At 37.7% G+C, this 16,183-nt stretch overlaps 2 protein-coding genes across 7 annotated transcripts in view; both read left to right on the top strand.

Annotated features, from left to right (window-relative positions):
- The first annotated feature begins 1,436 nt into the window (after positions 1–1,436).
- LOC121892139 (fas apoptotic inhibitory molecule 1-like) lies at positions 1,437–6,648 on the top strand. 6 transcript variants are annotated; one of them, XM_042404989.1, is made up of 6 exons: positions 1,437–1,477; positions 2,495–2,593; positions 2,789–2,930; positions 4,592–4,820; positions 5,210–5,259; positions 6,334–6,648. In XM_042404989.1, the coding sequence occupies exons 3-6, from the start codon at positions 2,814–2,816 to the stop codon at positions 6,481–6,483; spliced, it is 546 nt and encodes a 181-aa protein (XP_042260923.1). In that variant the 5' UTR covers positions 1,437–1,477; positions 2,495–2,593; positions 2,789–2,813; the 3' UTR covers positions 6,484–6,648. The 6 variants fall into 6 exon arrangements, with proteins under 6 accessions (XP_042260923.1, XP_042260925.1, XP_042260924.1 ...); XM_042404991.1 differs by having other exon boundaries at positions 2,495–2,599; XM_042404990.1 differs by having other exon boundaries at positions 2,495–2,610.
- A 2,058-nt stretch (positions 6,649–8,706) lies between these two features.
- The window catches only part of agap1 (ArfGAP with GTPase domain, ankyrin repeat and PH domain 1), a 183,051-nt gene continuing 175,574 nt past the window's right edge, over positions 8,707–16,183 (top strand). Inside the window, exons 1-2 of the mRNA XM_042404430.1 lie at positions 8,707–9,120; positions 9,284–10,100. Coding sequence (XP_042260364.1) covers positions 9,938–10,100 — 163 coding nt within the window. The 5' untranslated portion in view covers positions 8,707–9,120; positions 9,284–9,937. The remainder of the gene's footprint in view (positions 9,121–9,283; positions 10,101–16,183) is intronic.

The following is a 16,183-nucleotide window of genomic DNA, read 5'->3' as shown; positions in this document are numbered from 1 at the left end:
CGGCGGGAGGATGTTTCCGACCAGCTGATCTCTGGGAGTTTTTCCTCCTTCACTTCCTGCTTTTCCTGAAGTGAAAGTTCAAGTAAAGTTTGTCAGTTGAACCATAAAAGATATAAAAATAATACAGCATACATTTAAACGTGCCTATATGTGACCTCTGACCTCTGAGCTGCCTGTTTATGATCAATATATTGATCAGATACGAGACGCATGAAAGCGTCGGTGGATCTTCAGAAAACAATAAAACAACAGCAGCTTTGTTTGAGACGTCAGAGACAAATAAAACTTAATGTTTGTGGTTAAATCTGAAGATATTTCAGCATCAATAAGACTATAAACTTCATTAAAAGTCGACTTTATTGTTGGAAGTTTGAAGAAAATAAGGTTTAAAATATCTTCAAAAGAAAACAAGTTCAAATACTAAAAGAAATATGACTTTAATCTCAGATAAAAGGACATGAAAGTGTCTTAAAATGATTTCCAGTGACTCATTGATATCATTAAATCTTCCTTAGTGTTGGTGTAGTTTTTTCTTAATCATTTTAATTATAACTTCTCATTGATGCAGATCTTTAAACTGTCCTCAGAGACACTTTAATGCTCTCAGTTTACTCTGAAACTTTAAAAAGATCCATCATTAATAAAATAAAACATGTTTGGAAAAATCCTTTCAGATTCTTTATAACCAATAAAATGAAGAATCTCATTTATTGGCCAAATATGTTTATAGGAGGAATCTGGAGACTCTCAATGTGTTTCCATACAACAAAGATGAACAACAAAGATGAATAAACGTCTATAAACAGATAAATACAACAGTAAATAATGTGTTTATACAGGTAGAAAGTTTGTGGATTCTCTCTGTTGAATCTAATTAAACTGAACCAACAAACAAAAACAAAATAAAACATGTTAATTTGAAAATATTACATCATTTTTATCTGAAAAGATCTGAAATAGAATCAATATTACGTGTTATTAACTGTGTGTTTTTGTCAATATGTAGTTAAAACCAACAACAGAATGATTGATTACTGTATAAAACTTCTTTTTTTAGGTAAATATTCTCTTCATGAATCAAAAGAAAATAACAATGTTCTTCATTTTATGCATCAATTTAACTATTTCCAAAATAAAAAAGCACAAAAAGCTGAAACTCCTCAAGAAAACAATTTAAAAATGATCATTCTTGCTACATGTTGTCCCTGACTGATCATTTAACTGCTATTCATGTGTAAATATATATAAATAATCTATATATCACTTTAAACGCACAACATGTAATTTCAGCCGCTAGGCGTCTCAATCAAAACAATAACAACAGACGGAGTGTGATGACGGTGTGAAGTAGCAAGGGATCATGGGAGTTGTTGTCTTCGCCGTTAAATAATCAGCTTCACCGGGATAGTATTACTCCAGTGTTCATCATTCGCAGAGGTCTCCTACTCTCCAAAACAAACGGACCTGGAGATTACAGGTAAAAACACTGAATAAAACTGTTTCACCTAAAAAATCAGTGTTTCTCCGACGATGTACGGCGACCACCGGACGTCCGGTACGGGCTGTTAGCCGAGCTGCTGCTAACACTTGTTCGGTTTATTTCTCTTATAACTTTAGATCCAGACGTTCGCAGAGGTCTCCTCCTCTCCAGAAACAAACGTACACGCAGATTAAAATCGTTAAAATACTAATTAAAGCTGTTTTATCTAAAAAAAAAAAAAATCAATATTTCTCTGACGATGTTTGGTGACCACCGGACTTCCTGGAGGGGCTGTTAGCCGAGCTGCTGCTAACGTTTGTCCAGTTTATTTCTCTGATAACTTAAGATCCAGACGTCCAATGACTAAAATCCTTCTTCCGGCTAAAAGATATAGTTAAAAACCACCTAAATTTATCATGAAAATGTGTCTTAAAACTGAATAAAAGTCCATTTATAACAGTTTGTGTGGAACAACCACAACGCCAATGTATTATCTTGTATGTGTGTAAGTTACTCTTTGGTAGACGCCATTGTAGCGGACAAACACAGCGCCGCCGTATGCATCTGGTGTGTGTTTACTCTTTGGTAGAGGAGGTATGACGCCATTGACAGGCGACCAAATGAAACGGTCCGTTACTTTGATTAAATTACAGATTTCTCTGAGTTTGAACATTGTTGGAAACATTTGGGATAATGTAAGTACACAACTCAACAACATATATAACATAGGTCTAGTTGTTTTTAGACATTTTAATGTAGAATAATTACATATTATACCATTAAGATGGGATGCCAACATGTATTTTTTACTTGTGAAACTTTATTATTTAGTTGATTATAAACCTGAGATGTTGTTTTGATCAATATTGGGAATAAAAACTCTTCTTTTGTGCTTCTTTCGTCCCTTCAACATCGTTTAGTTTTATTATTATCTGCAGAATCTGTGACATCTTTTAACTCTACCTTTATTTAATTGATGGTGATCTCATGTCTGGTGTGTTTTCCTGTCTGTAGGAAGGTCGGAGGTCATCTCAGAAGGTTTGTGGTTGAAGGACAGACCTCCAGCTGAGCGTTACATGAAGACGAGGTTACAGACCGCAGCTTATCCTAATTGTGTGTGTCAGTATAGAGTGAGCTCAGGTCTTTAAGCCTCTTACAGTAATACACCTGCTCTGCTGAGACGACATCTCTCTGAGCTCAGAAACACTCCTTCACATTCCCTCTCCTCAAAACCTTAAACATGTTTCAGCTGGAGTGCTGCTGCTGCTGTGAGATCTAGTAGGTTTTTGTTTGGTTTTGTTCTTCCAGTTCATGTCAGGAAGCGTCAGAAGAGATGCTGAGTGGAGACCTGGTGGCTGTGTGGGAGGTGGCGCTGAGCGACGGCGTTTACAGGATTGAGTTCGCTCATGGCACCACCACCGGGAAACGTATCGTTTATGTCAACGGGCAGGTGAGACTCTGGTTTGTGTCTGTTTATGGCGGTTTAAGTGCTTTTTTTTGTGCCTGTTTCAGCTCGTTAACCCTTAAAATGAAGTTTACTTGGCACCTCGTGTCATAACTGGAGAGGATTTAACCAAAGAGGGATTTTCAGTTTAGTTTAAAGGATTATTAGCAGCCTGAAGATGTGAAAGTGTTAAATATTTCCAAAAAATGTATTTTCTATGTATTTCGTGACCCCTCAGATTCTTCTTCAGACCCTTTGTGGTGCCTCGACCCTCAGGTTGGGAACTCAAACTACAGCAGAGTGTTCAAAAGGAAAAACTAACTTCCTGAATGTTAAAAATAAACATAAAAACAACGTCTGAATCCTCGATTAAATGAAGCTGCAGTTCCTCAAACCACCACTAGATGCTCGGAGAAAAAGACTGTATTGAATTGAATGGGAAAACCTCCAACTTCTGTCAAGAAAATCAAAGTAATTAAACATTTTTCATTAAATATTAGAACCTAAACTTTTAATTTGACTTCTTCTAAAGTGTATATTTGTTGTAATATTGAAACTCGTCATTCTATTAAGGAGATAATACCTACAAAACAGAGTGTGATGATGTTTTATTATCTTTAACAGAAGCGTCTTCAGTGGAAATGATTTTAGTTGTTCACATTTAAACTGTGTAGTTTGTCTTGTTGTCAGTACAGATACTTTATATATGTAGATAAAAGTTTAGATAAAATCCTGCTGCAGATAATTTAGTCTAAACTGGAAAAAACTTGTAAAGAAAATTCTAAAAAGTCTAAAAAAATCGATAAAAAATCTCCATTTTTATTGATTTGTTTTACTGTTCAGTCATATTGTTTCACCATTTGTCATTTAAATACAGTAATAATAATAATAAACTTTATTTATATAGCACTTTTCTAGTTACAAAGTTACAAAGTCTGTTACAGAAAATAGAAACAGCAACTAAAAACAGACACAGAGATCATAAAAACATATTAAATGTTTCTATAGAAGAAGTTTTAAGAGGTTTAAAGATGTCTCCTGATGATCTGAGTCGTATCTTGTTCCAGTTTCTGTTGTAGTTTTCTGGTCTTAATCATAATAATCACATTTAAAGATGTTTCTAGTTTTACAGCAGACACACTGCAGCTGCAACATGTTGGTGTTTTCCTGATGTTGAAAAGCATTTCAAGCTTTCTTTTCATATTTCTGCGCCCGCAATAAATCTGTCCACGATTAAAAAAAAAAGCTGGCGTGTCCTTAAAGGACGAGGTCATAATATTTATGAAATCTGTCTTACTGACCATTAAAATGTATTTCAATGTTTATCTTGAAGCTAATATGAAGCTTCAGCGTCCAAATGAGTCAAATCAAGTAGATATCTTTCAACGTTACAGTCTTTTTAGTGCCAAAGTTCCTCTTTTTGTTACTATACTTCCACCTGCAGCTCAACAGGGAAACACTGTCCGAGGAAACACAAAGAGGGAATTTGATGCTAAAAAGACTGTAAATGTGTCAGATATCCACTTGATATGACTAACTCAGACTGATGAAGCTGAATATGAGACTTTTAAATGCTTTTTTAGCACAAAACGAGGATCTTTTAACAGCCAGTGTGATTACAGCGAGGAAAACCTCTTTCACTGACTCCCAACGTGTTTCCTCAACAGGAAGTCGTTAGAAAAGACTGGCTGTTCAAGCTGGTCGGGAAGGAAAACTTCACCGTGGGAGCGGCGAACACTAAAGCCACCATAAACATCGAGGCCATCAGCGGCTTCGCCTACGAGTACACGCTGGAGGTCGACGGCAAGAGTCTGCAGAAGTTCATCGACAACAGAGCCAAGACCACCAAGACCTGGCTGCTCAAAGTGGACGGAGAGGACCGCAGAGTCGTGCTCGGTGAGCCGCCGCCGGCGTTCGTTCCCCGCAAACTGTTCAGGTTTTTTTTTAATGTTGACAACATGAGGTTACGCAACAGCTCCGGTGTTTGAATGTAGGTGAAGACTTTGACCCAGTGACTAGAGAATAATCTGTTCAGGATCAGCTGGTATTTTAGGAAACAACCTGCAGCAGCCTGATAGACGAGTTCACACCAGCAGATCCTCGTTATTTACTTAATTACATGATGATTAAACTTCATTCTGGTTGCAAGAGAGAAAAGTTATAAATCAACAGGTAACCAGTGAATGATAATATGAGAAATATCTTCTTATTTCCAGTTTTTATTTATATAAATATTCATTTATGATGTAGAAAAATGAACCTTCATCACTGCTGTTTTCCAACAGAGAAGGACACCATGGATGTTTGGTGCAACGGGCAGAAAATGGAGACTATGGTAAGAATATTCAAATAAATAAATATAATTAGTTTGGATATTTAAAAAACAACAGTTTTATTTGTGGAAGTTAAGATTCAAACCTTCAACTTAAAATGATGATCTGCTCGAAATGAAATATCAAAATCTAAATGACGACAAAGAGAAGAAAGGAGCCGACATTTAGACTTAATATAACGTTTATAATAATAATGTTTGTGTATTTTAACTGCTTTGATAAGAGGAACGTGTGTGAACGACAGACTAACAGCAGCAGAACTGATGACAAACATCATGAAAATAAAGATTTAGTTCATGATAAAGTTATTTAATGACACTCAGCTCGGCTGCTTTTGTTATTAGTGTCCTCGATATTATTAACGTTGTTTAAAACGGTGTAAATGTAAGAAACGGGACGTTGACTTTTGTCTTTGGTTTCCAAAACAGAAACAACGTTGTTTAGAGACGTCAGGTTTAATAACTGGAGACACAAGTTTGTTTGTTTTTTTTCAGATAGTATAAAAATCTCATCCCTGTTGATGATGAATAAAACTTAAAATGTGTCTTTTTTTAGTCAAATTTTGGGATAATAAATCAAACGTTTGTTTATTTTTTTAGCACATTTCATAACCAGAACAATTCAAACAGTATCACAGCAACAACAAATACAAATAGTTAAATCAAAACACCAAAGTGATGTAATAAAATAACTATTAAAACATATCAAATGTGATCTCTGGTGTTTTATAAATAAACTTTATTATATTATTATAAATTATAATTAAATAAAAACATAAAACTGAATATAAAACTACGTAAACACACAAGGAATAAGGTTCTATCACATATAGTTCATGTATATATATATAAAATATGTATTTATGTAATTTATTACTTAATTAATGAGGACCAGACAGACAGTTTCCCTCCAAAAAAGAGAAGAAGAAGTGACAGCTGAGAGTTTTGGATGTTTGTGTTTATGACCTGATGTAAAGTTAAAGTGTGACGTCATCTATAGATACAAACTGGAAAATCCTTCAAAATCTTTGTTGTTGTTTTTTTGCATGTTTTTTTTGTTTTTTTTTGGTTCTGCAGGGAGAGTTTGTAGACGACGGCACAGAGACGCACTTCATGGTGGGCGAACACGAGTGCTGCATCAAGGCGACAAACAGTGGGAAGAAGAAGAGCGGCATTGTGCACTATTTACTGCTGGACGGAGAGAAAATACCAGCTTCAACACAATAACACTGGATCAGACTGTTGAGCAATGCTGAACTTTCAAAGAGACTATGAATGAGGTATTTACATCACATGTACAAAATACCAGCCAATCAGAAGCAACGAGTTTGATCTTTATGACAAATATGTTCATGTAAATACAAGAAATAAACACTGAAGTTTGCAGCATTATCACTGTTGTATCTTCTTATGTTTGACTGGATGATTTTTTATTCATATGTTCATTAAATCTTTACTTTAAAGGAGCCAAAACATGTAGTAAATCTTGGCAGAAAATCAGAGATCAATAGAAGGAAACTTGTCATTTTTGCGCAGACTCGACGCAGTAAGTGTCTCCGTGAATGTGGCTGCGTCAAGTTCGCAGCATTTAACTATAAAAACACCAAAATAAAGGTAGTTTGACCTTCAGAATAAGATAGTAATGTTTACAAATCAGCACAACTCTACTAATCTAAATACTCATATTAAATATGAGCTGAAAGCTTAAAGAGAAGAAGAAACCACTTTAAGTCAGTTTGTTTGTGTTTTGTGGACTTTTGAGTTTCACAGTTTTAGACCAACTTCCTTTTTAAAAACACATTTTTGTGATTGAAGTCGTTTAATATGAAACAAGAAGCTTCTCCAACAAGAACAAAGAAGATTTTGTTTAAAACAGTTGATGTGACTCTTATTCAGTCACAATGTCAAGAAGAAATCTGCAGATATACAAAGAAAACAAACGAAGAAGACAAACATAAAACTACAGTATATATATATATATATATATATATATGTTGGGCTGGTGGACCGGCAGGGTGAGTATACGATCTACTGCTGAAACTAAAACTTGGTATTTTACAGGTTGATTCTGATGTTTTTAGACTTATTATTTATTTGCAAATTAACTAATTTATGGCTGCCATAAATAAATAAATAAATGTATTTTATTCCTGGCAGTGTGGAGACACTTTGAATCAGTGTTTAACCTTCATGAAGGTACAAAAAATATATAATTGAGCAGTTTAACCCCTAATAGATTAATCTTAATGTAAGGTTTTCATGCTTTCTATTTTTTCTTTTTCCAGAACTTTCAACCACATCTTACAGTCTTCATCAGCAGATTTGGCATTTTTTTAAAATATGTAGATACCTGTAATATCAAACTTGTGTTTCCACTGTCAGAAATGAACATTGATGCTCACAGTTTAGCTGTAAATCAACAATAATAAAATATCAGAATCAGAATCAGTGTGTTTACACATACGAGGACTCAGACTCTGGTTTCTCGTGGCTGAACAAGGATAATTGAATATAAACATATCACTATTATGTACCAACAAATGAGTGAAACAATAGAAAACCTTCATACATGTAGAAACAACAAGTGGACGACAACATACGATGTCTGTAAACATGATGCAAATAGTGCTGAAATAAATATTGTAAAGGTAAAAAAGTGACTTTATACACAGTATATATATGTTTATATAATATACAGTCTGTAATGAATGATATGTAAACATGTTATTGCACGTGTTGTATTTTGCACTAAAATAAATAAATATATATAATTGGTAGCCATAGTGGATGTTTTTATTGTTTACAAAAATGTACATTCTTTTTGGTGTCTGGTTAAATGTTTCTGTCAGTGATGAGGTTCTGTTGAGGGGGAATTGAACTCACTACATCTGTATTTAAGCTTATTGATCTGTATATAGTAGCACTATTCATACAGTAGTTGTGACTCAAGATGTTGTAACACAAGAAAAACATTAAAAAAATAACAACATTAAGATAATATAACAGGAAACAATGAGACATTAAAGTGTAATAAACATACATTGGTACAGTAGATGTTGGAGAGGATGTTAATTGAATCAATCAATCAAACTTTATTGATACAGTACTTTTCATACATCAAAGTGCTTTATAAGTGATTGACACATGTAAAGGTAAATATGGGTTTAGAGATTAATTCACACCAACATTAGTAAAAAGCCAAAAAAAAGTTAATTGAATAAGACAATTAAAGATGAGTAGTTAAGATAATAAAAGATGCACAATAAAACAGATTATAATAAAACAGTAAATTGTTAATAAAATGAATAATAATGATTATAATAAATAATTTATGTCCGTGCAGAGAAGTTGGTTTTTAATTAAATATTTTTTTCTCAATTACATGTAAACACACACGTTTTATTGTGAAACGCTTAGCCGGAAGTCGCGCTGTCGGTATGCGCAGCTTGACGCTCCGCGAGGAAACACATTGAAGGGTAATGAGGTTCCCGGCTGGGATACAGTGGCTCCGGTGTGCAGGGGATGGACCTCACGGCTCTGGCAGGGGGAACGGCGCTGTGTTCGGGACTTACCTGTGAAACACGTCTCGTTTACGACACCTGGAATAATCTGGGAGGCGCGCGAGCTCCGCTGGCTTCCCGCGGTTGAGGACGTAAATTTGTCTCCGCTGATCCCGGAGCGGAGACGGAACAACGGCCGGGAACAGGCGTCCTAACTGCCGCAATAACTGTTTATCAAGCCGCTTCACGGTCACCAGCTGCTGCTTTACTTTATATCTTTAAAACAGCCGCTTCACTCGCTTCTTCTCGGCTCTAATTCCGCTCTCGGTGGTTGTTTAAAGCGGACTTTAACGGCTGAAAATCGGTGAGTTTTCCCCCTTTTCTCCCCGGTTTGGAAGCTACAGCTAGTTAGCTTAGCCACCTAGCAACAAGGCCATTTTTTATCCTCCTCGTCTGTATTTAAGTTACTCTAAAAGCTCTTTTAAAGCCATATAAATCCATGAAACTGTGTTTTTAATCTCCTACAGGCTGGAAGGATATGGAGAAGCCGTGTCCAGGCTGCCGCACATCTGTCACCGCACCGGAATTGGGAGCTGGGACACTCCAGGGAACAGCTGCCTTCTCCGGCTACTAACAGCAGGCTGGCCGCCTCCGCTGCAACCAGCGCTGGATGAATATTTCCAGTGATGTAGAAGCGGATAAACTGTTTTTTTATGGCAAAAAAAGACTCAACCTAACCAGTGATTTAAACTAATTGAACACCTGATAACACTTAGCGTTGAACTGCTGTGTTATTGATCAGGATACAGAAGAGAAAAGCATGCATTGAGTCACATCTTTTTACCTTCCTCTTCCTCCACAAAACATCCCTAAAAATCACCTACAAAAGCAGCGCTGGATGAGTGTTTTCCAGTGATGTAGACGCGGATAAACTGTGTTTTTATGCCTAAAAAGAACCAACCGAACTAGTGATTTAAAACCTCTGAAAGCCTGATGATAAATAACGTTGGACTGATGTGTTATTGATCAGGATACAGAGAAGAAAAGCATGAATTGAGTCCTCTCTCCCGTCCTGGTGGTCGCATCTTTTCACTTTCCTCTTCCTCCACCAAACATCCTAAAACATCTGCAAAAAAAAACCCTCCAGCTAAGTGACTTCATTTCTGGGGGATTCTGCAGCGATGAACTACCAGCAGCACCTCGCCAACTCGGCCGCGATCCGATCCGAGATCCAGAGGTTTGAGTCCGTCCACCCGAACATCTACTCCATCTACGAGCTGCTGGAGCGGGTGGAGGAGCCGCTGCTGCAGAACCAGATCCGGGAGCATGTCATCGCTATAGAAGGTAAGACAGGACCGGGATGCTGCTGGGGGATCTAGTGGTTCTCAGTGATGAGACTGTTAATCCACATTAAAAAAAAACAGTGTTGGTGATACTGACAGTGAAGTTAAAGTGGTTTTAAGGCAGAAACACCGTCGATCACTGAGCAGCAGTTCTCCTCATTGATGCTGTTTATACTCTGTGTAAAGGTGTAGAGGTGTATATTGATTATCTGCTAATATATCACACTTATACTACTAATATTTGGCTGATTGTAAACTTTCCACAGTAGCTTCTGTCTTCCTGAATCTGACAAATTAGCAGCAAAATAAATCTAACATGCACTTTTTGTCTAATAAAACATATTAATAATCTTTTATAAAGGTTTACTGAAAAGCTGTTAGTGCTAAGATTAGTAAAACGTTCAGAAATCAGGACTGATTGATCGATTGATTGATGTGTGTGAGGACATACTTGTTGTTTGAAGCCGTTCTGTGTTTTTCAGGGTTGTGAGTTTGATTCTTTGAGTCTCTCAGTGAGCAGAAACACTTGTAAAGTACTTGTGTTTGATGCTCTTCTTGCACAAAAACATCGTTTCATATATTTATATTCGTTCTGTGGCAGTGAACTCGGTCGGCTCTCATGATGTTTGTGGATGTTTACGGTTCAGGTTGTTGACTTTACTTGTTGATTATAATCTTCAGGTTTCTGTGGGTCTGTTCCTCATAGAAACAGCTGCTTCTTCCCAGCTGGAGTTTGACTTCTTTGTTCTTTCTGATAATTGATGGATGGTCCTATAGATTGGTTACATGTGTGTATATATACTGTATATATATACTGTATATGAGGACTGTGTGTTACGTGTTTCTGCTCCAGACGTCTTGATAAAGCAGGAATCTGATATGGTGTTGCTTGTTTTGCTTATCTTACCTGTAATAGTTTATCTTAGAGAACATGTTGGATTAAACTGTGTGTTACCTTCTGTTTTGGCTCCTGATCAGTGAGTTTTATTAAGTTTTTGTTGTTGCTCAGATGTGTCTCCATATTGTGGAAAACTGGCGTCTGTTTACAGATATAAATATTGTTGATTAGATGCTTTTTGTCCATAAAGGCTTCCGTATAGGGACATCATGATGTATTTAACCATTTATATCAGTATATCCTGTGATTTTGTGAACATTTCTCTAAAGTGGAGACAGACAGACAGTGTTTCCATGTGTTATTGTTGTTTGTGCTGCTGTTGTAAAGGCAGCGGATCACTTTCTGTTTCCCTCGGAGTGTTTTTCTCTGTGAACAAATGATCAACACCACTCTGGAAATAAAGAGAGAAGAAAGAAGTCTGTTCACTGAGGAGGAGGAGAAGTGAAATTGTCACAATTTTATATTGAATTTGGCAACAGGCCAAAGCTGTGATTGTGCTCTGCATAGTAACAACGTTTGTTGCTTCACATAAACAGACGACAGCAGAACACATGAGGAAGAAAAACCTGGAAACAGATGAAAATAGATAGAAAATGAAAGAAACTGCAACAGAGACGCTGATGACATGTTTTCTGTCTGTGTTGATGTTTATATGAACATGTTGATCAGCTGACTGGATATTGATCCAGGATTCTGTAGCTGTAGAGCTGCTAGCTTAGCTCACTGGCTTCTAGAGGACGTTCTTCCTGTTAGCCGCCGTAGCTAACAGGAAATCATAAGACTAGTTTATTCAGTCAGTTTACTCAGTGCAACTAAACCGTAGCGTTTAAGCAGATATAAGTAGTGTGTCATCAGATTTGCTTGTGTGATGTTCCACATTTGTCATATAGCTATAAGATAATAGAAAGAGATTAACAACACAATGAATTATTATGAGATATAGCGACTGACGCAGTGGTTGACGCACTTCTTCTGTGCTGTAAATGGAGCCTTCAGTGTTATTACTTCATAATGATACGTCAAGCAAAAAAGTTGATAAAATAACCAGATATCAAATTGTGTTTTTTATGAACCAAGCAGATTAAATATGTGGAAAACATCAAGGTTTTATAAAACTTTAATGTGTAAATTGCTGTAAAATCTGTGAGGTTGAGCAGATTTCTTTGTCTCAGTCTTTATCAGAAACTCTTTTTAACCAAACTTAACTCATCTTTTATGAATTCATCTCTTTTCTCTGATGAAAACAAGACAGCGACACCGTCAGCTTGTTGTTTGACTCCTGCTGGAGTCTCCACACACACGCCGACTGTTTACATACGACTGTTACACAGCGTGACGCCGAGCTGAAACTAAAACCTGATCAACTGAGAACAGAAACTTCAGCAGATTGTTTCTGCTTGTTTTCATTTTGGGTCACATGATGCTGATGATGATGCTGATGATGATGATGAAGGGCTTGTTATATCTGTGTTTGCATCATACCTGACTGTGTTTAGAGATATGTTTTCTGGACTCAAACCTGCAGGCTGCTCTGTTTGTGTGTGTCGGTCCACTTTGTTTAGGAACATGTGTATGTCAGGTTGTGATGTACAGATGTTCCCAGTTTAGGAGGGAAAAACGATTCAAAAACACGACGAAATCTGATTTAAAATGCATCTTGAACTCTGCAAAACTTCATTGTGTTTACATGCATTTGTAAAGTTTAACATCGATGTATTTTCTACTGTGTTACATCAAGATTTTCTTCTTCTGCTGCAGTTTTCTTCACTGAACGTTCAGATATTTCTGTTAAATCTGCAGCAGAATGAAGGAGGACGGATTTAGTCTCAATAATACTTTTGTAAATTGAATGAAACTCTACATGAGGACCAGCTGAGGCATCATTACAAACAGTAGCGTGGACGTCGGCCATGCAGCTGCACAATAGTCAGTGCGGTGACTCGCTCTTCATTTCCATTTTCCCTGAATTCAGCGGCTCACAGTGACTCACTCAGCTGCTCTCACGCTGGAAATAAACCAAAACAGCAGCAGCAGCAGCAGCACGTCGTCCCGTCATCCTCTGTCTTTGCCCCTCAGCGCACATCTGGACGTGTCGCTCGCATTCATGTCCTGTTATGCAAGCTCTCAGCTGGGTGGGCCGGCGTCCTCCCTCCCTGTGTGTGTGTGTGTGTGTGTGTGTGTGTGTGTGTGTGTGTGTGTGTGTGTGTGTGTGTGTGTGTGTGTGTGTGTGTGTGTTGTTATGTAAGTAAGTTGTTGATTCCTCTGAGACGAGCTGCTCTTATATCAGCCGATTCTCATTAAGCAGGTGAGTCACGGCGACTCTGCTCGGCCCAGTTTACGCCGCCGTGACTCACATCTCGCCGCATGTTTCCCGCCGCTGTGGAGCTCATTTGCATTTGTGGCTCGTGTGTGTGTGAGGATGAACGGATGAACGGATGGATATATGGATGGATGGAGGGATGAAGGGATGAAGGGATGGATGAAGGGATGGATGGATGGATGAAGGGATGGATGGATGGATGAAGGGATGGATGATGGAGGGATGGAGGGATGGATGGATGATGGGATGGATGGATGAAGGGATAGGTAGGTGGATGGATGGATGAAGGGATGGATGGATGGATGAAGGGATGGATGGATGGATGGATGGAGGGATGAAGGGATTGATGGATGAAGGGATGGATGGATGGATGATGGATGGATGGAGGGATGAAGGGATGGATGAAGGGATGGATGGATGGATGCAACCAGCCCACCTTCGCTGCTCTGACATCAGGCTGCGGTTCCTCTTCCTCCTCCTCTTCCTCTTCCTCCTCCTCTTCCTCCTCTTCCTCCTCCTCCTCTTCCTCCTGCTGTGAACTTCACTCTCTTGGTTTCTCCGCTGCAGGAATCTCTGTTGAGTTTTATTCAGGTTGTTTATTTATTTTAACAAACAGGTTTTACAGACTTAAAGGCAGTAAAACCAAGATAATTAACAGCAGAGAGGAAACGACAGGAAGCAGCAGCTCACTGGGTTCCTGAGTTTATGTCACACATCGTCCATCACAGTCTCATCATAATAATAATAATAACAACAATAACAATAACAATAACAATAATAATAATAATAATAATAATAATAATAATATGAATCTTCACTAAAGGTTCAACTCAACACTTATTCAGTTATTTATTGTAACTGTTGTGTATTTTCATCCATCATTGGGAATTTCTTTATGTTAAACTAGAAAGTTGATTCTTGATCTTGTAAAAAAACAGTTTGACAAATCAATCTCAACTCAAGGTTCACTTACTAGCTTGTTCTGGAGCTTTCAACCACATGATGCAGATTTTGCTCAGGTGTCACAGAACTGTTTAATTTTCACTTTTTTATGAGTTTTAGGATTTTTCGTCTTGTGTTTGTTTTAAAGTTGAGCCTCAAAGTTCATTCTCAGTGTCAACTCAAGGTTCACTTACTAGCTTGTTCCGGAGCTTTCGACCATACAGATTCTGCTCAGTTGTGAGGGAACAACAGATGATTAAACTTCACTTTTTAATGAACTTTGTGTCTGTTTTGCTTAAAAGTTGAGTTTGATCTTCGACTCACCAGCTTGTTGTGGAGTGTTAATTATTGTGTTGCGTATTGATTATTGTCTAAGTTAATCAGTTACTAGAACAGATTTCTTTCTGATTGATTAGTTTACCGGTTCAAACACATTGTGGTTATAATATTTGTCTTCCTGGTTCCAGGATCTGAATTTCTTTTATAATTAGTCCTGAAAGTTTGTCTCTTGCTGTGAGGATAAAACACACAACTAGACTCATCAATCAATACAAAGACTATGCAGATAAATGTGTAATGATTGATTAGATATTGACTCAGCTCAGTTTCACTTGTTCATGTTTTTAGTAAATAAATAAATAAACAATAGTTAAACAAACAGTAAACATCCTAATGTGCCAGATGGACTCATGTTGGATCTTTTATTGATTATCAGATACTTATTGATTCATCTTTACGTTCCTGATCACTTGTGTCGTTCTTCTTTAGATTGAAGGAGTGACTGGATGAGTTTATCACAGAGCAGTAAAAATACTTCCTGCTTCTTATAATCCATCGATCCATCCTTTTATTTCCATCTGAGCCTTTTGTCTCGTGCTGCTTTTGTCGTACTGCGGCCCGCTGTCAGTGAACGCACCATGTGACCTAGTTAAACTCACCGCTGTGTATTTGTTCACCCTGCAGGCTCTGTGTATCCTCTCTCATTTGTCAGGACCGTACCCACATAATGCTCACTCTCATGTTTCAGCCGCTTCGTGCCGACTGTGATGCCGTTCCAGTCGTATTCAGGGACGACGTGGAGATAAATGGAGGCGCTCAGACCGGCGGGGTTTGGGGTTTTTTTTTACTCCCTCTGGGACCACCTGTAGTAAAAATAAATGCTGCGGCGCTGCCAGCGAGGGAAATGACACCAAACAAGGTCCAGATGTTGGTAGAAACAGTGTTTGAGTTACTGTACCTGCTGCTCTGCTGCATGAAGGCTTTGTTTACAGTCAGTCTTTGTCTCTTCTTCTCTCATCCTGAACCAGCTCAGTTCTGCCCTCAGATGAACTGTCAGCTTATTACATTTATAATATATTAAAGTAATGAAGCCCAGGAAGACCAGAGGCCTGCTGTGTTTAAAACATCAACAAACTACATCACAATAAAAAACGATACTTCAGCAGTTTGTATTTATATGTTGTCGTCCATCAAAGTTAAAAAAACATCTTTTGTCTTCAGTCATCGTCTTAAACTTGGAGCTTGTGTGGTGTAGCTGTAGCTGATGATGCTAACTTACATTTCCTGCGTCCTGCGTGGCTGCGAGGGTCAGCGTGACATCAGTTTTTACTCTCACGTCTGCAGAACCGTCCGCGTGTTCAGCCCGACGTTTATGATCCATCAGTCGATGGACAGAAAAGGAACCAGCAGCTGTTTTGATAATTAAATAATCATCTCGGGCTCTCAGACGTGATAATTTGCTGCCTTTTACTCGTCTGACATCTGAGTAAATTGTATATTTTTGGATTTTGGTTTGACCAAACGTGAAGATATTTGATGAAGTTTATAAAACATGATGGTTTATTTCATTCTTTTTTTTAGACCAAAATGATATTCAACAATAAGAATAATTCTTAGTCTGCACCAACAAACATGTGAAGACTTC

This window comes from Thunnus maccoyii, chromosome 24 (assembly GCF_910596095.1).
Source record: "Thunnus maccoyii chromosome 24, fThuMac1.1, whole genome shotgun sequence".
NCBI lineage: Eukaryota > Metazoa > Chordata > Actinopteri > Scombriformes > Scombridae > Thunnus > Thunnus maccoyii.
This window is presented reverse-complemented; position numbering and strand designations above follow the sequence as displayed.